We start from the raw sequence: 24,700 nt of genomic DNA, 5'->3' as shown, positions 1-24,700 counted from the left end.
TATTGTTGCATGACACTGAAATGTGGCAGGCTTTCAATTCAAAGTGAGCAAATTGTCTCTGAAGGATAACTTCAGTTATCTCCTGGAAGGTGAACTAAGCAATATCTGATTACCCATTGCATCACTAACACACAATTGTAATTCACAGTCTTCAGCCAGACATTCCAAATACCAAAATATTGGGAGCATGGACCAATTTTCAATTTACTAAGTTTGACTTTCCTTCAAATTTCTATTGTATCAGGTGAAAAGAAAATGGCCAAATGTTACCTTCAAGTCATATACACAGCTAATACCCAACTCGACACAAAATTATTTGGGATTGCTTTAACTTTGTTTGGGATATCTGTCCTTGTTCCCAACAACTGCAGCATTCTGAGACTTTGAAAGGGTTGTTCACTTTTGTAAATGCTGGGAAGCATATTAGGGATCTGGAGAATATTGTTGGCATAAATTAGGTGGTATGAACTTTAAACAACAGCCTATATGAGCACCCACCATATCTCTTGTGTAATCTATAGAGTGCATTGGATTGTGCAGTAAAGATTAATTTCTACAATCAGAAAGTGAGACCAATAATGACTTTCAATTGAATGAGATTCCTCGATATCTATTTTTAGCCACCAAATTCAGGCAGATTTATCAAGTGATCAACAACCTTAAAATAATGTTTTTCCACACATGATCATCTGGCTTTTCTCAAAATTGCTTTTCAACTTATTTTCATTAACTTTCCAGGCAATGGTGGAGCTTCTCATACTTTTGCACAACTGGCAGTGAAAGATGGCACCACTGCATTGTATTCCATGAGAAGCCATTTCTAAAGCATCTCTGGGATTAATGATATTATTGCTGTCCAAGCAGTCGGATAATTTTTCAAGGAGAAACAGCCAATATTTTCAGTGGGTGACTTAGTATAGAAAAGAGGCAACAGGTGGCTGGGTTTAATTTTGTGTTCTTCTTATAGATTGGTACTATTCTAGTTCTTGAGCCCTTCTACATGTTCAAGATTACCCCAGATGCAAGTGTCTATTGGAATTGGTGCTCAAAAGTCATGCCCACTCATGAGCTTCCTGCTTAAGAACATTGGTCCACCATTCGCTTGGGTCAATAGCATTAGAGAATCTCTCAGAAGTCTACTCATGTAAACATTTCTGGCTTATGAGGTGTTAACTTTAAGGTCTTCAATATATGAGACCTTCAATACGAGATGAAATTAATTATCTTATAAAAGTCAGCTAAAAAACGACCAGAAATTAATTACCTTATAAAAGTCAGCTAAAAAATAACCAGGTAACTGTGTCAATTTGAATCTTTCTAACTTTACCGCCTGTGATTGTTTGAGTGAATGACCTTCTGTATTTTTACATAGTGATTAAAATAGACACATCCAGCACTGAACAACATTGAGGCTTCGGGCGAACTGTACTTAAATGGCATCCTTCCTTCCTTGCAGAACGGCATCTTCAGGTAAAAATTGGAGACTAGACATCTACTCCTAGCAGAGTACCGTGTGTAGTGCCCCATATTTCGATCCAAGCTCAAACTCTCTTCAACATTTACACAGAGCTTTCTAGTTTAGTAATGAAAACCTACACCAATTTGCTCATGATATTCAACTGTTTCAAAAAAACATCGAACACAGCCTCAACACCCTAAGACTCTGCTTCCTTCATTCCAATCATAGATGAAAAATTATTTCCTCCTCTTAAACACAGAAAAGAACAACATTCCTCCTTCTTTCTTCCTCAGCAAAAATGATGGACCTGACACTTTTGAACCTACTAAATTTGAACAGCTTCACCACAACTTCTGTGTTACAGTCAAACTGCTGGGTTTTACCTGTGATCCTTTCATACACAATCAGATTAAAGCTAAAAAAAAGTGCATATTATTCTATGTATGTTAAAGAAAATGCAGGCACCTAATTCCTTCTAACTTTCTAAAGACAATTATAATATACAGATTAGACTTTGATAATACCTTATGAAATGAGGTTCCCCAAACACACCTGGTGCTAATCAAAGTTGTCTTTCAAGCGGCTGTCAGACCTGTACATGAAGTCATTCTCTGTGACCTCTACTGGCTTCTTTCACAAGCAAGAATCTGCTTCAAGTTATCTTTTCTTGTTCATAAGGTCATTCACGAAAAAAGCTCACCTTACCTTGCACAGAACCTCGCCATCTCAGGAGGATCTAGATAGCTCAGTAGAAAGGACTCTCTGCTGCATGAAGTCACAAAATGTAAGTTCTATTTAGATAGGAAACAGTCCTTCTCTGGGACATCAGTAGTTGTATGGAACGCTGTACCTAATAGCTATATAAAGCTCAAGCCTTGTTTTGCTTACAGAACATAGCTCAAAGTACAATTGTTTAAACTATTTCTATCCCAATTCTACCATACCCATGAAGGCTACCATCTCCCAGCAGAATCGTTGACTCTACTCTACAATTTTCCATTCATTAGTTACAGTCAACTTATCTGCCTCATTATCCCTCCAGGAGAAAACCACCGCACTCATACAGCGTATTGCTCATTTATAATCAATATGAATATTGCATGTCGTAGAGGGTAGGTGTCCCTGGTGGTGTACACAGGCGTGTAAAACCTCAGGCTCAGGAAGAGGGGCAGACCCTGGTAAGTCCGAGGGAAAGGAATGTTCAATAGTCAGTCAGTCCTGTGTAGCACCTACCCTTTTACCTACGGTTCGTCCGAAGACTCGGATATACACTTGACATTATTCACTACAGCCTTCCCCGGATACGTTTCACACGTACTCCTGGGAGTTACCGCTTAATTTACAGATTCTATAGCCTTGATAAAGTCACAGGTGTGATGAAACGTGTTGGCTGTACCTATTTGGACTGTACTGGCTGTACCTATTTGAATTTTACTGTGGATCGACGACTACAGTCCTATTAAAAGATCTACTCGAACTTAATGAAGGACTCTGTATTACTTGCTTTTGGATCTACGACATGCAATATTCATATTGATTGTAACTGAGCAATACGCTGTATGAGTGCGGTGGTTTTCTTTGTTCATTTCATGTTGTGTACTTGATACACTATATAGTGCCTTTTTGGCAGTAGGGCACCTGAACACACGCACCAACCATTTCTCCCATCTTTACAACTCACCACTGTGGACACCGTTCTTGATGTGCAATCGATTCCATTTACTACCTCCCTTTGTATTAATTATCCCTCCAGGAGGGTTCCCCAGCTTAGCCACATGCTGGACTGAAAGGTCACCATTATATTGGTTAGTTATGCTTTTATTATTATTGATTTTTCCATGTTTCATGTTTATTGATTAAATGTAAGCATATGTCTACGTGGTTGCACTATGTAATGTAAATGTTGAAATAAAATAAATAAATACAAGTTATTTGTTATCCGGTTCAAATATACATTACTATCCTCTTACACTCTGGAATTGTTAAATGTTTATTGACTGCATGAACTGCTTATACTCCTCACTTGATGCAAGCACTGCCACAAAATGTTTTACTAGTTCTTTAATGTGCAAAACTAACTTAAACCTTTATGGATTGCGGTCGCTTCGTGCATGGTGCTTGTATTGTAATCAATACAATATGCAAAGAACCCATCAGCTATGAGGTGCAATGCGTTAGGTATTACGATTTACCACTCCAACATAAAGAGCTGGCAATCTAATGGAAGGGAATCTACCAGTAAAATTGAGTTGATTCATACAAAGAGTGCACTTCAGCAAGCAAACAGCTTGTTTGTCTATCTCACTACACTGAACATCGGGTCGAAGACATACAATCATATGTCACTCTGGGAGATGACCTAATTTAAGTACTTTTTTGCCTTATGAGTCGCCATTAAAACGTTCAGGCAGGACAAAGCAAATGTCATGTTTTTTAGGACTATATATTTCATACATTCTGTGGTGATCCTTATTGAAAATTCAATCAGTTAAGCTGTCTGGAGAAAAATATCTATTCATGAGTAAATGAGGGGTTGTTTTTTCATGTTTATTGAAGAGTGAGGCGTCTGACTACTAGGGAAGTGGGAGTGTGATACAGCAATCCACATTAGGACTTTGCTCCACAATCACAAACAGGCATCATCGAAGCACTAGTACTTGCAGGACTGACAAATATTGTATACTCAAATAAATTAATTTTGATATATCTAGGACAATCCCCTCTTAAACCCAGAAAAACAGAACTCCTTCTTTCTTCATCAGCTAAAAACATAAGACCTGATGTTTCTGAACCTTCCAAATATCAGCGACTTTGCCGTAAATCCTGTGTCACCAAATAGTTGTGATTCGCCTGTGATCTTATAAGAACATTCCAGTACAGGGTATACAACTGGAACTACACCTATGCATACGACAGGACCATCAGAGCTGTGGCTTAATGGCCATATTATTTGTATATTGACTCCACTCCTGATTCTTGGAGATTTCATGTTCATCATGTATGATATTCAAATAATGGCTTAAAGCTAGATGCTATAAAAAACACGTAGCTTCACAGCAACTTGTTTAAATTCAGTTGAGAATCCGATAAAGGCCATATTGCAGTAATGTCCTATTTTTTAGTATATCAGCGGAGTAGCTGTGTAGAATAAATTACAGACATCTGGAACTACTTCCAGAGGATTGATTGAGGACGTTTTATTCCAGTCTGCGTAGTGGGAGGTTACATTTGAAAAGTGTAAAAGGGATTTGGCAAGATTTAAGTAGTTCTACTTGAATTTGTGATGTATGCAACTCAAGGGTATAAAATGTTCAGCATGGATTATTTGTTTGTCGAACTTTGACTTACGCACATAGGCGGCATTTAAAACTTATGTTTTCGAGATTTGTTGAGTTTATGAAAAAAGCTTTTAATTATATTTTAGCGACCGTACTTTTGCTAAGTGCTACAACATATTTAAATATTTTATAGGGGTATAATCTATTGACTGTAATTTTTCCTGTACAACTTAATTTTGCTTATATGTTATTTTTGTATGGATTTGTAGAGCTCAAATGAAAGTCCATGTCAAATTATTAAAAGTTGTATATACTTTTATAAATGCATAAAAAATGACATTCATTGAAGCACAAGATGCAGTGATGCTCTAAAATGTTGCTTAACATAATATATTATCAGTAGGTCTGGGTTACATTTTAATTATGTTGTGAAGTTCGCATAATTCTCAATTTTTTGTGACATTAAAATTGCAAAATTGCTTGACATTTCACCCTGCGCAATTGTGTGCAACTGTTGCACGCAGGACACTCATTCATGAAGAAAAATCTCACTGCGAGATATTTTGTTATGTGAGGTTATCAACAAACCACGTACCTCTAAAATTTATAGGCGTTCTTGAATAACTGTGAAAAATATGTGATTTCAAACGCCCCTGTCAGTCACCCCTCTTTTAAAATCATTTCAGCTAATGGATTCATCTTTGCCAAGAGCTTTTGTGTTCACCTTCATCAGAATTAATGATTCTGCCAGTTCATTAACTGGATAGGCTTGAAGAGCTTGCTCCCACTCTACTTGGAGCTTTGCCTTTTCACTCGGTATGCTGGCATAAACATAAATTCTATCTTGGTGAAGTTGAAGATGAAAGCTCTTGGCAAGGCTGGCAGCATTAGCTAAAATGATTTGAAAAGAGGGATTGCTGACAAATTATGTCAGGCAACTTCTTGGAGTGTGACTGCGTCCTGTGCCACTCTAAGCTGCTATTTGTTTTATATCCAAGTTTTGCCTCTGCAGTACTGCACGGGAGGAAGCTCTCCAATATAAACATCTTAATGCTGGAAACCCTGTACAGAATGTGGTTTCTTAATGTAGATAACTCTGGCAGACGTATCAGGGTAAGAATACTGATTATTGCGCTATCAATACCGAGCAAAACATGACCACTTGCAGCAATAGGATGTGTTTGAAGGTGCACAAAACTGAATCAAGTGAAAGGGCTGAAGGTGGAAAAACACTATTGATAAACAATGTAGATTACAGAGACCAGCATGCTCTTTTTGCCTACTTAGAAGAATGTGTCCCACTCTGCCTGCACACCTGTCTTACATTTGCAGTTGGTCCACTGAAAAGGTGATGAGCTCTGTCCTGACGAAGCATAAGGAATTTGCAGATTTTTACACAAAAGAAAACGTGTTTCTAGCTCAAATGAATCAAAAGTTACAAAAAATATGGCGACTTTGGTTTCTGCACACACAAAGCTTTATGCAGAGTGTGACTGGCCATCTTTCAGTTGCTGATTGTTGCATTTAAGTGTTAAATTGGCACTCATTAAGGTGTACTCTTTTGTCAGACACTGTTATCTGTTGTAAAACTGACAATATTACAAAGTAATACTGTCACAAAATGTGTTGCATTATGCCATATAATTTGCCTTTTCTTGCATATAATTTAGCCAACCTTGCTGGATAATTTGGTTCTGCTCTGACACAATGCCAGTGGCCCTGCTTATGGTTCAGAAAATAAAAAACTGTAAACGCCATGAAATTTGCCTGTTATAGTATGCAACTCACAAAGGACGCTATAACTCATGCCCCACCAAGATCTAGTGGTGATTTTTCAATGAATTACTGGGGGTGGGAGCTGGTTTGTGTATTGCATTCACTTGCCATGTACCTGTTCTGTACAGTGAATTGCTCTGGCTGTCCTTAGTGTGGGTTGGCCTTAAAGTGAGGCAGAAAGTTAAATAGGCAACTATAGATTTGGATACAGATGACCAAGGTGCACACTATGATAAGCTATTTATTACCACTGTTGAGTGTGAAGAGGGGTCATTACTCAAGAGAGGCATTTTACATTACATTAATAAAGATTTACTAGCATGTGTATGCCAGATACCACACACATGCTAACTACAAACTGTTCTTTCATTGATCATAAGAGGTCCCTTCACACAAAATAAAAAAATGACTAGATAAAGACGCACATCCACTGTCTATGGAGAAACCCAGGCAGGGAAGAAAGTTCAATGAGAATTATAACTAAGTGGATAGCCCCAACCCTTAACACGCGTTTCATTCTGTTGCTGGACTTTCTCCCTGATATTTATATATATATACATATATATATATATATATATATTGTTTTTTATGTGGTGTACCTAGACGTCAAAATCGTGAATTACACTCACCAGTATTTTCCTGCCCACCCAGTAAAAACAAATACAGTTGGCAGGGACGAGTTTTTTGTATTCATTTTCATTTAAGTAAATGTTTTCTTTTGTTACATCTGTGCTTTTTGGTGGTGCTTGTCTAATGTAACTTATTTGTATCCGCATCTTGAACCTATTAATTTTCCAACACTGTCATTTATGTATATTGACCATCGGCGTTTTCTTATTTTGGCCTGCTATGAACCAGGAAATATTTTCCTAGAGTTAATAAATGAGGCCTAGATTGTTCTCGATTATGAAGATGTTTGGTTATTGAGGTTGATCTGACGGTCACATCTCATCATGTTCTCACCTATTTGAGGGATGGGGCAGTATTCATACATCTCATTTCATACAATTTCCTCCATATTTCGCAGTGGAATGGTTCGAAATATGACACAAATACTCTATCGCCGCAGGGCCCCTGCGCTGCTTTATTAGGCCAATCTTCCCCGGTGGAGCTTGCTGCGTCAAACAACAATTACAACACATTGATATCATTTGATCAAATATACAAATGAACTGCGCTGGTGAATAACTGTGGCACTCCCAGACCTGGAATGCTGTGTGTATAAGTGTGCCTCAGTGGCGGTGGAGCAACACGGTAATGGCTGCCTGGCAATTTTCCAGTGAGGGTGGGGGACAAGAGCCCCGCAACTCCACTGGAAATGACGCAAAGGATGAACAAAGGGGGGTGCACTGATGCAGTCCAAGGCGGGTCTTTGTTTAAACACCTGTGTTAAGGCCTGAGCAGAGGTCAGCTGGCCTCTTGTGTTCTGGACAACACAGCTGCCTCCTGCCCCTTGGCTCCTGATTAAAGGTGGGCAACCCCATGCAAGATCCAGCCTGACTCAGTTCGAGCTCCTCTTCGACCCCGAACCCAAACTGAGTAAAGTCTAATCCCACCCACTGTGACCCTTAACCCCTGGGTTCTTGAAATAATACTTCTTTGCACAGGGTTGCTACATTACATCAGCAGCACAATGGCCATTTCGTACCCTATTTTTCCTTTTTTCTGAAAGGTAACACATGTTATTGTCGCCAATAGATGCAAGATACATTTCAGACAAAGGGAAACACAGTTTGCATCTTGAGTTGCTTCCAGTTTCCATACTTTGGGACTAAGGCGCTCTACATACTTTGATTCTGGGCAAACCTCCTAATCTCCCAGTGCCTATAAAATCAATGTGACCTTGTGTAAGGTAACTGCTGCTCTTGTAGAGCGAACCAATAACTTTGGGCGAGCTTTCATTCTATAAAACTGCTTAAACAGTTTTAAAGACGTCTTGAACATGTACTGCCCCTTCCAGACCTGAGAAATCAGACTTCAGAAATTCCAATCATGCGGTATGTGTGCCTCCCTGGGATCGAGTCTCCAGGTGGCTCCTGACCTCTCGGCCACTTCAGGCTCTGTGGGTGCAGGGGGAATGCACGCGGAGCTGGCCTCTGCTAAAATTGCGTCTTGGGGTTCCTGAGTGGGAAGTGGAGTGGGGCGTTCATTTTTACAGGTCAGGTCGATTCCTAGAGGTGAGAAGCCAGCAGAGCAATGGCAAAGGGGTACGGGAAGGGAGGTAGATGAAAACATTCCGGTACTTTGTCAAGTAATGCAGTGAACTGTGCACTTTAAAAACTCTGAAGACAGGTTTTTTTTGTTCGAGCGCTCTCATGGGTTGATAGTAACGTGTCTTCCTTAACGCGGGAAATGCTGCTGTTTGCACTTAGTAACTTGTTTTTTTTTTTTTCTAATTTAACAGTGGTCTTTTTGTTGGAATTTGAAAGGTGTGAAAAGCTGAGATGGCATGTGTTCCTTTCCCATCTCAAACCCGTGTAATGTAAGGTGGATTTGTAGAACTGGTTGGGCAACCAGGCGCTTTGTGCACCAGTGGCATAGTCGTCAGGGAACGGGACATCAATGTTTCCACTAACAAATATCACTTTTAATAAATGCAGTGATATAATCTGCTGCACTAGGGTGAAATTCTTCGCAGTTAAATAAATGTAGTTAATTAAATTTTGAAGGGACATAATGTTTGCTGTATGATTTACAAGCCAAATAAGTATAGGGCTTGACTCGTGCTCGGGCTCCTAGAGCCCAGACACGCCATTGGCTCGGCTCCGGCTTGGCTCGCCCTGTTAATTTCTTGGCTGGGACGCCTCTACTCCTAATGGATGACTGCCTGTCATTCCAGCCACCCAACTCTGTTCTTGCTGCTGTAAGAATGTTGTCTCTCTGGGTGGACTTACATTTAGGAGTTGGGGATTTCGCTTCACTAATGTAACACTGTCATATTTTGGGCAAGTGTGGGCTCGTGGTTGCTATGGACACGTTTAGCTTCTTTCATCAAAACATTTAAAAACTGATTGGCTTCACTCTGGGTGGGGGTTCTTGGTGCCGGGGGCTAGACTCGTGTTTACACTGCTGTCCGTTACTCCCATGGGGAGAGAGGAGATGGGCCTGCCCCAGGGGAACAAGTTATGCTCCGAGGCTCTTCTAACAAGGACACTTTTGGCATGTTTTTCAGGCCAGCATAAGAGCTGTCTTTGCTCACCAGCCGGGAAGATGAGGGTCTCAAAATCTGGTTTGGGTCCCTCCGTCCTTGGCTAAACAAAGGGCTGGGTCTGATGATGCGAAGATCTGCTGATTGTCCAACCATGAGTTTACAAAATTAGTGTGGATGCTTGTTCAGGGATGGAATTGTTGCCCTTGATTTCCACTGTACAAATGATTTCTGCACAACGTGCTTGTTTTGAAAGTATGTTAATGTTTCTTTAGATAATGGTTTGTGTAAATAAAATAATGCCCGAGTTGGCCTTTCTCGAAGCCAGAACTTAAAATTTCCGGCCTTCTCGTCTGTGTTTCTTTAGCTCTGAGGCTCTATCCACTTGACCCCCGTCCACACACAAAAAAAGACCTGGCTAAAATATGGGACCATATCCTTGAACAACATGCACACAAATCTAAGGGCTGCAAGGGCTTCAGTCAAATTTCGCACATTTTGATTCACCGTTTGAATTATCCAAAATGAAAATGTCTATTTAATATGCATACTTCAAACAATGTAAATGGCTGTTTTAGCAAACATTATCACCTCAGTGTGTTATTAGCACGTGCTCATGGAACAACAGAGGCTGCTGAAAAGATCCTAAATACTAAATAAATGCTAAATACTGTTACCAGTATGTGGCGTTATTGGGTCAGAAATAACACCTCATTCGACATATCGGGCACTCAGAAACGGCGGAACTGCGCTGTTGTGAAGTTAGAAGGGATTACCTGTTTTCTTTCCATACGTATATTTTCACAGTCGAGACTAAAGGATTGGCTTGCCCCTCTTTGCACGGTAAAAAGGTGCATTCAGATTATGAAACTGAGTTTCTGAGGGGAATACATGCCTCATGGAGCACCATGATGCCATACTTGTAGTAACTGTGCGCTTTACACGATACGTAGAAAATATTTACATAGCTGAAACCAAAAGGGGAAGAAAGACCATGGTGCACGAAAATTAGGAAACGTTACCCTCTACTGCACTGAGTCGTCAACGAGAATAATAGCGCTTCATAGAGCAGCAGCGCTATTTTACATGGGGGAGGCGGGTTTAATATTGCACACAGTGGGGGGTGTATTACATTATGCACTATTCAAGTAAGCTTCACGCTCACCATAGGGGGCATGGAGATGGTAACTAGAATTATGCGATTCTGCGTTCTTGACGATTTCCACCTAATTATAGATTTGCTGGACTTGTCAAGCAATCCATCATTTTCTTCTTAATTTGCAGATGGTAACAATTAAAAAAAATCTAGCTCAAACGGATGAAAGGTTCATAAAAACATGCCGTCAAGCCTTTGCCTTTTCTGACTGCATAGTTCAGTCAACGCTGTTGCATAATTTGGTCCTCCCCTGCTGCATAATTCAATTTGCCGTACGCAGCTGTGTCGTGGAAACCATACAGGCCAAACAGAAGGATGTGAGCGGAAAGGTGAGAGAGAAGAGAGGTGTAGGGAGAAGGGCATAAAGATAGAGGGACGGGGCGAGACAGAATAACAAAGAGCGTCCGAAAGTGGAGAGGGGGAACACTGCAGAGAGAGGCATGACAGGGCCAGAGAAGGGGGAGTGTGCGAGAAGGTCATAGATATAAAGACAAACACAAAGCAAGAGCACAGATAGACAGACAGAGATAGAGAAAATAAACAGAGATAGATAGATAGATAGATAGATAGATAGATAGATAGATAGATAGATAGATAGATAGATAGATAGATAGATAGATAGATGAGAGTGCGAACAAGTGACAGGGGAGAAGTACAAGAGATGGGGAGGAGCTGTGGGAAGAGAACGGACTGAGAGGGGAAGCGGGAAGAAGGGAAGCAGAGAACAGAGAGAAGCTGGAAAAGAAAGTATTCAGAGGAAAGGGGGAGTTTGTTGAGAAAAGTGAAAAGACAAGAGGAGTTAGAAGGGAAGGAGAGGCGATGGAGAAAAAGAGAAGGACGGGCAGAAACCTAAAGCGTGGAGGTTGTATGAGAGAACGGGGGTCCTGGGAGAGCAGCAACTCAGCACTAGGTGATAGTGGTGTGTGAACAGTAGAGAGTGTTAACAGATCGCGCCTCTTCACTGCTGGCGGGAGTATTTTATTTCATGCCTTGCCTAACTGTTTAGAGCTGGCTGCTGAGCTCATAAAGTAGCCAGACGCTGCTCTCCCCGGACAGCCCACCTCAGACATCTGTAACAGGTCACGCCGTGGAGGTACCTTTCCGGGCAGAGCCGGGGTGGCCCGTGAGCTGTCAATGCGGCCTCGCCTTGGGCTCTTAAAACGCAGGCGGAGGGTTTACGAGCCCTTGTAAAGCGCGGCCATTAGCGCCAGCTGCGTGTAAACCTTAAAACCTCCGCGAGGCCGGAGCGTTGCTTCCTCGTGACCCACGCGCGTGCTGACCGGAGAGGCCTATCACGGGGGCGCGCGCACCGTCTCACCGCGCCCGCACTGTGGGGCTAGGGCACGTGACGTGACCGGCGCGGGGGGCGGCAGAGGACGGGAGAAAGAAGGGAAAGCACCGGGAAACGAGTGAACAGTGGAGGAAGAAGCTGCGTGAGAAAGAGATGGAGTCAGCGAGAGGAGAGGGAGACAGTAAGACAGTCAAAGAGGGCATAGGACAGAGAAAAACGCAGAGTAAAGGAGGAAGTGATGGGTAATGTATAGAAGTAGTGTGGGAGATGGTGGGGCGGAGACAAGAAAAGACTTGAAAGAGAAAGGAGGCGAGAGACAAACGAGAGAAACACAGTCAGATAGAGAACAAAAGCCTAGACGATGGATGGACAGAAGGACGGTTGGTTAGTTGGATGGTTGGATGGATGATGGATGGGTGGGTGGGTAGATGATTGGGCGGGTGCATTGCTGTACTGAGGACAGAAGGACCGGCTGGTGGAGAAGCGTTTCAGCTTCAAAGGTCTCAAATTAAAATGTTTTCATCCAATAAACAATCTTCTCTCTTCCACTGTAGTTGATAATTAGTAACACATTCGAGAAGCAGATACATCAAATCACTATGGCTGACACGTTTTGGAATGTAGGAGGCCGAATCACTATAGATATAGTATTCTATATACACCTGTAAGATCTGCGCTACTATTCTCCACGCAAAACCAGTAGTTTTTAATGTTGATTTAATTTTTACAGTACATATGTCGTTAACTTTGACTTTGTGGAAGATCTTAAAGACATGTCGGCCATATCTGGACCAGAAGTCCGGCATTAATCAAAGCTCGACCGAAATCCTCTCGTCCTTGACTTATGAACTGTGGTCTACGGTCGGCGGGTGGGCGGAGGTAGGATAGCTTAGTGCGTTAGGACCTTCACTGCAGCATTCTGTCTATATAAACCTGAAGCCCCAGTCCAGCTCGGCTTCTCATACTTATGAGGTTGATAACATGGACATTCTGTTCATAAACAGCTTCATTCTGGACCGGGAACACCACATAAAAAAATACAAAATATTTCTGGAATTTCCTGCATCGAATTGATTTTTTTTTTCATAAAAATATTTGGTATTCTCAAACGTTTATTTTTTGTTCCGTGATCCCATTCATGTGGTATCTGTTTCAGAAAGTTAGTAAAACTCTCGATAATAAATTGTCCTTTGGCTAAGGGTCGATACGCTAAGTTATGAGAAACTGATTTCATGTTTTTCAGCACACCCTTGGAAGCTGGAACTGGCTTCGATCGTCCCTCCTTTTATTAGAAACATGCCGTGTAATGTAATAAAAACGGATTCCGTTCGCCAATAAATACTGCACAATACTAAAGCTGTACAAAGCAATCAAAATATGGACGTTTATGAGAGAATAAATCTGTCTGCCCGGTAAACTCTGAGACCAGGCCCGACAGCGTCAAATAGCTGCAGCGAATTTCAGGAGAGGTTCTCCGTGTTGGCACACGTTGTTTTTATCTAGAACAGACGGGCTTAGACAGGTGTCGCACATGACACGTGTCTTTCAGGGTGCATTTATAACCCCGCTACGCAGATTATATGGGTTTGGGCAAGAATCTATTTCCATGACAACACTTTTATTAACCTGCGGAGGGCCGACACCTTTACTGTCTTTTGTGACTAATTATTCACTTAACTAAAAATTAACAATTGTATTATAATGGCTGTTGATATTTTTGCAGAAAGCTACTCAATTGATAATCTAACAATTTAAAAATAGCCCCACTGAGGCTAAGTTCGAAAAGCGGAATTCACGGTGCTTTTGAGTCTTAGCTCGTTCCTTTGTGTGATTCTGTGGGTATGTGTAGTTTAACTGGTGTATATTGTGTACGCAGCTCGGTGGTATGAATGGTTTCCATCCAAAAAAATGAAAACCCCGGAAGGGATTTTTTTTTACCTAAACAAAATATCAGCTCCGTCGTCTAAAATAGAATACTACCAAACAAGGTGGTCTGAGGGGATGATTTGATAATTTAACTTCCACAATAAATGCAAAGGGCGAGAATGGTGAGGCCCGCTAATGGCAGAAAGGGACTTTAAAATAAAAAGCTTTACAAATAAGTATTCTTAACTGACGTGTATAACCCACCGCTCGTTTCATGCACAGTGTGGCTCCCTCACTTCTAGGGCCTGGTGATCGCTTACCTCGTTTGCACCCGTCATCACCCCGCCCAGCCCCACACACACCACACCACCTCCCGCATTTGTCAGGAAACTCACATACCTTCTCTCCCCGGGTGCTTGAACGCCATGGAGGCTGTGATGTCTCCCCCATGGATGGGTCCGTGGTGAGCCAGCGGGCTACTCTGGGACTGCCAATGGTGCCCCGGGGGCACGTAGCCCCCGCCCGGCCCCCCGTACACCCCGTACTGGTTGGCGGACGTGTAGGCGCAGGCTGGGACGAAGCCACTGACGGCGGACAGGCTTGAGGCGGGCTGTGAAGAAAGAAAGAGAGGTTTCAAACTACCTGCATGCATGGCACACACCGTCCCCACACCTCCCCAGGTGCGCTTGTTTAACGTGAGATGAGGGCCGGCCTGGGCAGTGACAGCTCTGCCCCCTCTCCCCGCACTCCCAGGAGAAGGCTGGGAGGCTCCGGACAGTTAATGAATGCGGGCTGTTAACATGTCACTGTCATGCGGAGCTCCAATGTGGGCCCTTCGTCCCCTCGGGAGCCCAGAGTTCAGAAGGGCAGGAGCGGATGACAAAATGTGGTGTCTGAGCATCACCAGCAGAGGGGTGGGTTCTGCTTGTGAGGGAGCCAGAATGAACAGGTCTAACTCATTTGTCAAGGGGGTAGTGGATTTGGGGCACCAAGAAGTTAGAGCCCCTATTGTACTGCTTGCAATTTCAGTGGACCACGATTCTGTGATTAGATCAATCTAACCCCAAACAATATATATATATGTGTGTGTTACAGAGGTTTGTTTTAAAAAAAGATAATGTTAATGTATGACGGCCACTGCGACGATAGTTAACCACCTGATGTTACTTCCTGTGATGCGCTTGGCATCACTGCTCCTTACCCTGTGTTTTAATGGTTTCAGTGAAATGGCGCTATTGGTGAAAACTAGGAATGACAGAACTGTTGCCCATATGCCTAGCCGTATGCCTCATTCGCCTTCCGGGTTTTATGCACAGCAGCATTCCAGCTTTACAGTCTGCCTCCTGTCCCTCACCACTTTAAAAAAAGAATCTTGGGCCACCACAGAAAAAACCTAAACTACGGAAACAACTGTGATGTATGCACGAGCTTTGCCCGCGGTTTCACGGGGCGGCAGAGATCAGATACTGGGAAGGTGCTTCCCTGAAACCCACACCACTTCTCGGAAAATGTCAGTTTAAACATCACTCCCTCCCTTACTCTCAACAGGAGATACGTGAGAATTAGGCATAGTGCGGTGAGTGCATACGTGTGACTTTCTACGGCCATGTTTTATAAGAAAGCAAATCGGTGTGATCCTGGTGCACAGTTGCGTAGCCAGTGTGTCGCGGGCCTAAGTGCTGGGAAGGAAATTCTCCCTGACTACTGTTTAAAGTTAAAAAAATATATATACAGCAGTAATCAGGGTGTAGTGTCACTCTGGACCCCGAAACTCGGTGCCACTGCACCTGCTACACCAGTGGAAGGGAGACAAACTATAGACTTACCCCCACCCACACGGTCCCACAAGGGGCTTACCTGGGGGTACTTGATGTCCGCCTCCATTACCCCCTTCTCGAGGCCGTTCAGGTTCTGGCTGCTGGAGAAGCCGCTTCTGTTGACGCAGGCCCAGTCCTCCATCTTGTGGGGGTAGACAGAGCCCTCAGAGCCGGCCAGAGCCCCTGTCAAGTTTCAGAGCAACAGTATACAATGTGACCACAACTTACAACAGCATCAACCATAACACAAATGATGACGACGTCAATACGTGTTTACTTGTCTGCACGGCTATTCGTCGACCTCTCCACTGAATCAAAATGCAGATCCCATCCCCTCGTGCCTTATTTGCAAGATACAGGACGTTAGGGTGCTCGCTTGTGGGCCACGGACTTCAATAAGGCTTGGTTGAATTCTGAGGGCGCACTCTCACAACTAAAATGGCCGCTATGGGTTTGCATGTGTATGTGTGTGTGGGTGAGGAGGGTAGTCATATTTTTCTCACAATAAAAAGAGCCTAAAGCCCTCCCTTAACAGTAAAATATGCATACAAAGGAGATATATAATTTCATCGTCATATATCAGCCGTATTATGTAGAGCTGCGTGTGTTGTGCTACCTTGTCTAACAGCATACCATTACACATTATGCTATGTTATGATACTATAGGATGTTGTTATATAAGGACCGTGTCTCGCGCTAGTTGCATGGACCTCCAAGAGACCCGAGTCCTTTATTCACACTTGAGAATTAATTTCAAGTGCACAGCTTTGTTGAATTCACTCTATTACACGTATAAATTCTCTTACAACATCACACTCCGGAATGTATTCATTATGTGAGCATGTAAACATATACACTGGTAACAACTCCGAAAATCTCAAAATGTCTGCCACCTCCACTCTACCTGCTGCGCAGTTTTCACGCTCGGCCACGATGACCACAAACCCGCCATTTCCCAAATGTTTATTCAGTGCGTTTCCCCGACAAATGCTCAACTAGGAGTTTCATATTCGAGCGCGGCTATATTTATTGCTACAGTTACATTCAGGAAAGTGTCTGAGTGCAGTGACTGTGGTGGCCGGGAGATAACAGGACGCTTGCAAACTCAACTCTTAAAAAGGTTAATATGCAATGAATGGTGCATAATCTTGCGCTCCTTTTCTATTTAAAAAGCAGCAACAGCATTAAATGCAGGACTCCCGGCCGAGTAAGGGGCCCGCGGGACCCCCAAGTGTATGTAGCAGCCGAATGTCCGTGTGACCCGAACCGGAGCAATGTTCTGCGCAGTTTTCAGCTTTGGATTCCCTCTCACTGACACAGTTCCCCGCCTACAGTTCATATGAGTTCTCTGTTGAGACCGCAGCCCAGACACCCCGGTAAAACGTTGTGTGTATTTACTATCATGTGACGTGACTTAAACGGTGGTATGGCACGCTGCCTCACCCACAAAGTCCGGGTTCACCGCACCTATTTCACAGAAAGTCCCGGGTCCGGGCTCTGCAGAGCCACGGGGAGGAGATATCGGTCAGTAATTTAAACCCACCGTCCCCAGTGTGCGTGCGCTTCGTGGGGTCGAAGAGACCCCCTTTATGCGCCTGCGGTGTCCTTGCTGCGCTGACGCTCGGCGATGTGATCACTGCAGAAGTACCGCTCTTGTTACGAAACCCCGGGTTCCATGATTAATGTTCCTGCGACGAAATTCGCCACAGGTCCCTCACACTCGGAAATAAACTCACAATGTGCCGTGTCTTGCAAACCCGCGGGAGCCAAGAACGCGTTGCGTTGTCGAAAATCACAAAACACTAGTACATGTTCCTGTAATTGCTCCAAAACCTGTTAAGTCTGTGGGAACGTTTAGGGCAGTTAAGTGGTGTTGTACAGGTCGCCAATCGTCAAAAACAAACAAAAAAATCTAAACGCTTTCAACTTCAAAATAATTATTTTTTTATAAAGGAACTTTTCGGCTTTACGTGTTCTAACATCTGTATTTCTGTATTGTTTGAAACCAAATGTATCTAATTAATTATAGTAAAAACGTTTATTGTGTTTTTTTTAAGGCTGCTGGCTTAATGCCAGCAGCCTTAAAAAAAACACAATAAACGTTTTTACTATAATTAATTAGATCTGTTTTGCTTATGTCACTGTAAATCGATTATATATATATATATATATATATATATATATATAAAATATAAAATTGGAGGGTACAACAGATCCGTCGCACAATATATGTCCTGTTACGATATCATACACCGAAACCAGACATTAAACACCACGTTAAAAGCAGCAACGCGCAATTTCAATATAATAAAACGGCTAGTGAGTTTCGTGCCGAGCAGTTGTACGTAGGAGGATTAAGGGTGGTGCCAAATGTAGGTGCATTCGTGCTATCTCCGAGTATTTGGACATTACACTGACTAGAGGTGCAGACTCCAGCCAGGTGCAGGTATGTGCTACAATTAAGGTGGAATGTCTGTGAGGCCTTAATCTAAGCCATGCTTCAAGAGAGCCGGGTCCGACCACCGTCCATGTACATACTCGATGACGGGAAGGCGCCGGCTCAGGCAGCGTGGGAGACCTGCGCCCCTCAGAGGATGCGCCTCTGACCCCACAACCGGACTCTGGCCAGCCGCCAGTCTGGGCTGCAATGGCCCAAGTTCCGGGACAAACTCCACGGGCCGTAGAGTCTTCCTCCTGGGAATAAACCTGGCTTGAAGGCAATGCACCACAAAGGGCTCAGAGTGGAGCGCGTTACTGCAGCGGAATAGGCAAATGCCACAATACACATCCACAAAAGGGCGTTGGGCACAGTACGGCAGCACAGGCAGGCTGGCCTTGTGCTGCAGACGTGTCTGACTTGGGACATGTCTGTCCACCACAGTGCCTGGCATGTTAGTCACCAGCAGACATCTAGCTGAAGACAGTATGGGATGTCGGGGCTTGGTTTCAGAAGACGCCATCCCTGCCATATTACAGGAAATGCTGTGTGTAGAAGGCCCTGTTGGCTTCTACCCATTAGTGTTATGGCCCAGTTGAGCTGAAGGGCACAGACAGCTTGTGCTACCTCTAAATAGGCCAAGGGTTATTTAAATATCTTTGGTAATGTATTACAGAATTTACATAGTGCTTCATACGCCTGATGAGGCCACAGAGCACTGTGATTAGAATCGGGTTCTTGGCACCCTTCTAGAAAGCGCTACTGGACAGGGTGGCGAATGTATTATGGCCTACATTAGAGTCAGTGGGTGAGCTGTATGATGTTCAAATATGTACTTCAAACATGCTGCAGAGATAAACTTTACACATATAATTGGGTGTTACAGGGAGTGCGAGAATAATCGGAGCCACCAACATCCACACTTTTTCGTTCATCTGTATGATGCAATTATGTGAGCAGGTAGGGCAACTTTTTAGTGGCCTACTTGTTCATGGAATCCTATTGCAGGTATTAGCATTTTACCAAAGAATACGTTTGCCTCAGCTCCTGGTTCTTTAAAGGACTGGTGGTCTTAGTGGGCGCCAGCTTAGAGGTCTTTCTTGATACATGTGGAGTTCATCTTGAAGGAAGAGTGGTCCGATTCCCTGGACTAAACCATGTGCAATGAACAGTGTTTTAAGGGTGATATGTTAGCCACAGGCCATCTGGGCTAGAGTAGAGCAACAACCTGTTTGTGATTGTACAAGCAAGCTAAAACCTGATGCCATTGAGAACATCTAGAGGACACACAAGTGGTTCATATTAATTTAAGTATTGTTACTTATCACTTTGTTGATGACTATGTCACGTGGTTGTAATTCACACTATGTTTGGTAATATAAGGTTTTACTTTGTAAGTCGTCGTTATTTTCAGCCCTCCTCCTTCATACATATTATGTTATATGCTGTTATGTGCGTTGTGTTACTTTATTTCTATTTTATTACTTAGAGTTGCATCATGTTATGTCTTTTCAAGTCCAGTTGTGACATGTAGCTGGGTCGTATTAACTCCAAAATGCAAGTACCTAGGTCCTGAGGACTACGTGCCCCACAGAAACACGTATCAGGATAATAAGTCATGAAAATGTAAAAATGCTGAGGTTTTAAATTCTTAAACCCAGTGAAATAGTGTTTGTTGCTGAGATTTCAAACTTTAGGGTGAGTGACAAGAGTGCCTTGTTAGACAAAAAAAATGACAAAATAATGGGATCAGCATAACGATTCCAAGCAAGATATTACTTTTACGAATAAGGGTCTAAAGGTCAAAACAGTTGTGTGGGAGGGCATGAGGCCTACTGGATAATATATGGACCAGGGATTCAGACGTCCACAGTCTCAAACCTTGCCTGCCCGCAATCCTTGTCGACACTGGTAGGACTTTCAATGGTACAGAACATATAGAATATTTTGTCTCATTATGGACACATATATAATTATTGCAGCAAGTATCAACTACACCCTTATCATGGCTGTTTTTTTTATTATGCAACAAAGAAGGAAGAGGCCCATTTTGCTTGCTTGCCTTCGGCCTCATTGCACTCTTGACACACCGCTGTAGCTAAGAATTTTTGCTGTGTATTCACACCTGCCACAACGTATTATAAAAATGACCCAGTAAACTTCTGTATCCTTTTTATTTTTAAGACATTTCATTATTATTTACGTATTCAGAAAAAAAACACTGAGCATCTTAAGGTAGAGTTCTTTAGCTCTTCCCAAGTTAAAAGGTTCAGTAGAGTAATATGTGTGTGTCTATGTTTATATATACATATCTACATATATATATACATGTATACATACCCATTTACACACATATATATGCAGCATATAACAGTAGCATTTATTGTCTTTTTCATTATTCTTGCCTATACTGAGTTTTACAATGATAGATAGATAGATAGATAGATAGATAGATAGATAGATAGATAGATAGATAGACAGATAGATAGATAGATATGGCAGACATACATAATGGATAGCAATTTTAGCAGTATACCATAGCCCAATATTGCCATTGAGGGGCCCTGGGGATATAAAAAACCACATGTTCGAATGTAGAGTTGTTGTAAATGTCACCAGATCTCGTAAAAAACAGTATTAGACCACATTGCACATGCTACTTGATAACATATTTTTAATATTACACCTTTGTTTTTAGTTAGTTACCTTGACAAAGTTGTTTTCTTCAAAGCGAAGCTATCAGTGAGGACTGATTGGAATTAGAATGTTTAGGTTTTGTTTACCTTTTTTGAACAAATTGTTGGTAAAACAATGGAGCATTGTGATGGCAAGTGGACTTGTGTGAATCTGTGGCCACAGCATTTACTGTATATTTATGGATTTTGGGCATCTGCCACATAATTTACAACTTGCAAATTTCGCACAAATGTTTTTTTCTAAATCAAATGGATGAAAATAATACCGCCAGAAAATGTAGCGTGTGGTGTGGACTTTTTGCTGCATCATTTAAAACAATCTTACCAATTAAATGTGTCTTCTATGATAGCAACCCTAACAAAGCTAAAGCTCTGCAGAATGGTTTGGAGATTCAGATGGCGTAATCCATATTTCACAGGGAATCATGCAACATTTTCCATATTTCATGGTTCCTTGTGAAATATAGGTTTTCTACTGTTGAATTTTATGCAGTAAAAACATTAAAACATGTAATAGACACAACCATATATATGTATGTACATATGTGTATATAATATATATTTAGTTATATATGTAGAGCGACAGACAGGAAAAGAGATAGATAGATAGATAGATAGATAGATAGATAGATAGACAGATAAATAATCTCCTCATTATCATTTAGCAAATGGTAAATATAGGGCAGATACTCACCTGTCTGCTCCATGAAGGTGCGGATGCCCAGAATGTTTGTGACAGAGTGCGCTGAGGGCCAGTGCCTGGGGATGCTGACATGTCCTGCAGACACTCCTGGGTGGTGCCCACCAACTTTGGTTCCACCAGGAGACATTGGGCCCGTGTAAGGATATTGGTAGATGTGGTTGTAAGGCAATGTGGACTGTGGAGTAGATGCCTGCTTGCTGCCCTCATACTGTCCCCCAGGCTGTGATAGACTTCCAATCTTGTTCCTCAGGATCCGGCTGATGGAACTGACAGAGGGTACATTATATTTGTCACATACATTATCAGCCAGCAGTCGGTCCCGTATTTCCCAGGCGAAGATACCTGGGTCACCATGCTTGTATTCGCGGATGTGCTTTACTACATTGGGTGTGGTGACCCTGGGCTTACTTCCCCCAATGGCACCCGGCAGGATGGATCCTGTCTCATTGTAGCGGGCCAAGATCTTGCTCACGCAGCCATGTGAAACTCGCAACTGGCGGCTAATGTCACAAGGCCGGATGCCCAGCTGGGCCAGCTCCACGATCCGCAGACGGATGGCGTTGGGCAAGGGTCTGCCATTCACAAACACTCCACCAAGCTGGTTTACCTCTCCATATGCTTGCTCTGAAGGTTTGAGAAAGAAACAATAGGTAAATCACACTGTGTCAATACGTTAGGCAATACATAAGGAAAGTATTCATTGCATCTTTTTTCTTCCCCATTTTAAGACTTTATGGCTACTTTTAGGTGAGATATATGTTTGATCTATATAAGAGCAGTGCAGGTCAGCTAAGGAATGCCTACACCTAACCAACAGAATTTTAGTAGACTCTCCTGCTTTCTCTGGAAAAACACCGACAAGGTAAATTAGTTCCATCTAGACTCATTGCACGTAAATTGCAAATGACCACACATTTAACATGATATTTGTCCCTTTATGACTAAGAATAGTGGTCAATACCTACTTATATGTAGCTATAGGCACATTCGTTTAATGAGATCACAGATAGATGCATAGATTTAACCCATTCTGCTCTGGAGTTTATATGTAATGCCAATTCAGCAGAAGTGTATCTGGCATCTACCTGCATTGGGAACTATTTCTAAACTTCAGCTCTTATAGGCCTCTCTTACAAACCACTGAGATGGATCCTCTAAGCAGATCCAGTACTACTTTGCTTCCACACGAAAGCACCAGCCGTCTAGTACATATTGATATGGTGCAGAGACGTTTCAAGGTAAGGGAAAGTGGGCAAAGACCCAGGGCCCCCACCCTTGAAAGGACCGCCAAACTGAGTTCAAATATTTACACAAAATAACTGCAGCACGGGGGCAGGATGGACTATGTGCTCCTAGGTTAATGCGTTTTCACCATGGTGCAAAGTTGCAAACAATTGAAAAAAAGTTCGAAGTTCAATGCCATGGATTGCTATCAACTTGCAGTATTGCTTCGTGGTCAGTTTGGTGGCCTGGAGTGAACATATGTATGTGTTTTAATGTGCGTCTGTTCGTCAGTTCTAACGCAGATAGTTTCCTTTTAAGAGCTTGAATGGAAACCCCTTCATGACGTTGACACTTTGGAAAAATCTACTTCACAAAGTAGACACCTTATAAATTGATATGATTGCTTGGGCCTCCGCGTGCAACCTAGCTGCACAAATAAAAACTTTGCCAATGCGCAATGCTGTTATTATCTTGCTCAAGTGTCACACTCATCAATACCCCATAAAGTAAGCGATAATTGGGTCTCGTTTCCATATTGTATTTTTGCGGTGCAAAATTCGTACCCACATGTAATAAATCATGTCGACGCAACACTCCGTTACAGCTTTTACATTTTCGCTGCTGATTTCCACTTCGTAACTCAAACTACTTCTGGTATGTAAGATCGCAAGAGAGCATTGGAAACATATTTTAAAGTGAGGGTCTCGCTCTGTCTCTTGTTCAGAAATACCTTCAATTAACTGTTGAACTTTAAGTTCACTTTTCCGCATTTTGTTTAACACTGATGTAAAAGTGAAACTGCAGCCACACAGAGCCTCCCACGGGCACACACTCCCACAGACGGTTGATAACCTCTCTCCGGCGGCTTCCACCCTCCGACAGTCAGCTGAATACCGCGTGAAGTACCCCCACTTTCCCCACTTCAGGCGGCGCCGGGTCTTACCCATGTCCGGAGCAGGGTCCTGGAGCAGGCTCTCTCCTTGGGTGACGGCCGCGGTCCTCGGTTGTTCCGCACAGCTCCAGATACATAGACGGGGAGGGACGGGCGGGCACAGACAATCCAAGCCCTTCTCCGCGGGAATAAATCACGGCAGATACAGGGCCGCCCTTAACAGCCTGCGCTCCTCTCCAGCGGGCTCAGCGCAGCGCGCGGGGCAGGTGCAGGTCGCGTCCGCCGGGGGTGCACTCTGCGGCTCCCATCAGACGGTCTGTGCCTCTACGTCAGGCCTGGAGGTCAAGGAGGGCCTCCGGGCCTCCTATTGGTCCCCTCCTGGGCAGGAGGCTGGCGCGTGGGACCCCGCCCCTTCCTAGAGGTCCGAACCCTCCGGGTGACGCCCTGCCCAGCTGTAACCCAACCCGGGGCTGGGGCAAGCGCGCCTTAAAGGCACCCTGACGGAGTTTAGATGCGCCCCGTCTCCCCCTCTGCTGTCTGTCAAAAGTGTTAAACGGGGCGCCAAGCTGAAGCTTTCGCAACAATCTGGGTCATTTTAAAAAGCCGAATGGCAGGAGTGGGCGAGGATCGCAAGCTTCCTAATGCCGAAAGGTGTTCTGTGTGGCGACTTTGGCCTTTGTTATTCGTGGATCCGTTGTCAGTAGCCAGCCGTAGTGCAGCAGGTGCAGTGGCACCTAAACCTCGATTCGTAGGAGGCGCCTGCACCATAAATGTACTTTTTTTTTTTAACTACCAAACCACAGGACGAAGGTTTACTTCCATTGCTTGCATTACTGCCCCCCGGCACCCTCGCTACGTAATTGTCCCACGTGTACTTCTTCAGTTACGTTTGTTCTCATTTGGGTTTGCAACTAAAATATCTCCTCTTCGGTGTTCATTATAAATTACAAACTGAAA

General features: G+C 43.1%; 1 protein-coding gene across 1 annotated transcript in view; it reads right to left on the bottom strand.

Moving 5' to 3' along the window:
• PAX1 (paired box 1) overlaps positions 1 to 24,060 on the bottom strand; it is a 36,878-nt gene extending 12,818 nt beyond the window's left edge. Inside the window, exons 1-4 of the mRNA XM_069234353.1 lie at positions 23,795 to 24,060; positions 21,619 to 22,251; positions 15,832 to 15,974; positions 14,374 to 14,584 (exon numbers count right to left, since the gene is read on the bottom strand). Of these exons, the coding sequence (XP_069090454.1) occupies positions 14,374 to 14,584; positions 15,832 to 15,974; positions 21,619 to 22,251; positions 23,795 to 23,798 (991 nt within the window). The 5' untranslated portion in view covers positions 23,799 to 24,060. The remainder of the gene's footprint in view (positions 1 to 14,373; positions 14,585 to 15,831; positions 15,975 to 21,618; positions 22,252 to 23,794) is intronic.
• Between the last annotated feature and the right edge of the window lie 640 nt (positions 24,061 to 24,700).

Source organism: Pleurodeles waltl, chromosome 5 (genome assembly GCF_031143425.1).
Source record: "Pleurodeles waltl isolate 20211129_DDA chromosome 5, aPleWal1.hap1.20221129, whole genome shotgun sequence".
Taxonomy (NCBI): Eukaryota; Metazoa; Chordata; class Amphibia; order Caudata; family Salamandridae; genus Pleurodeles; species Pleurodeles waltl.
Note: the sequence above shows the minus strand (reverse complement) of the source record. Positions and strands in the feature narration are given on the sequence as shown.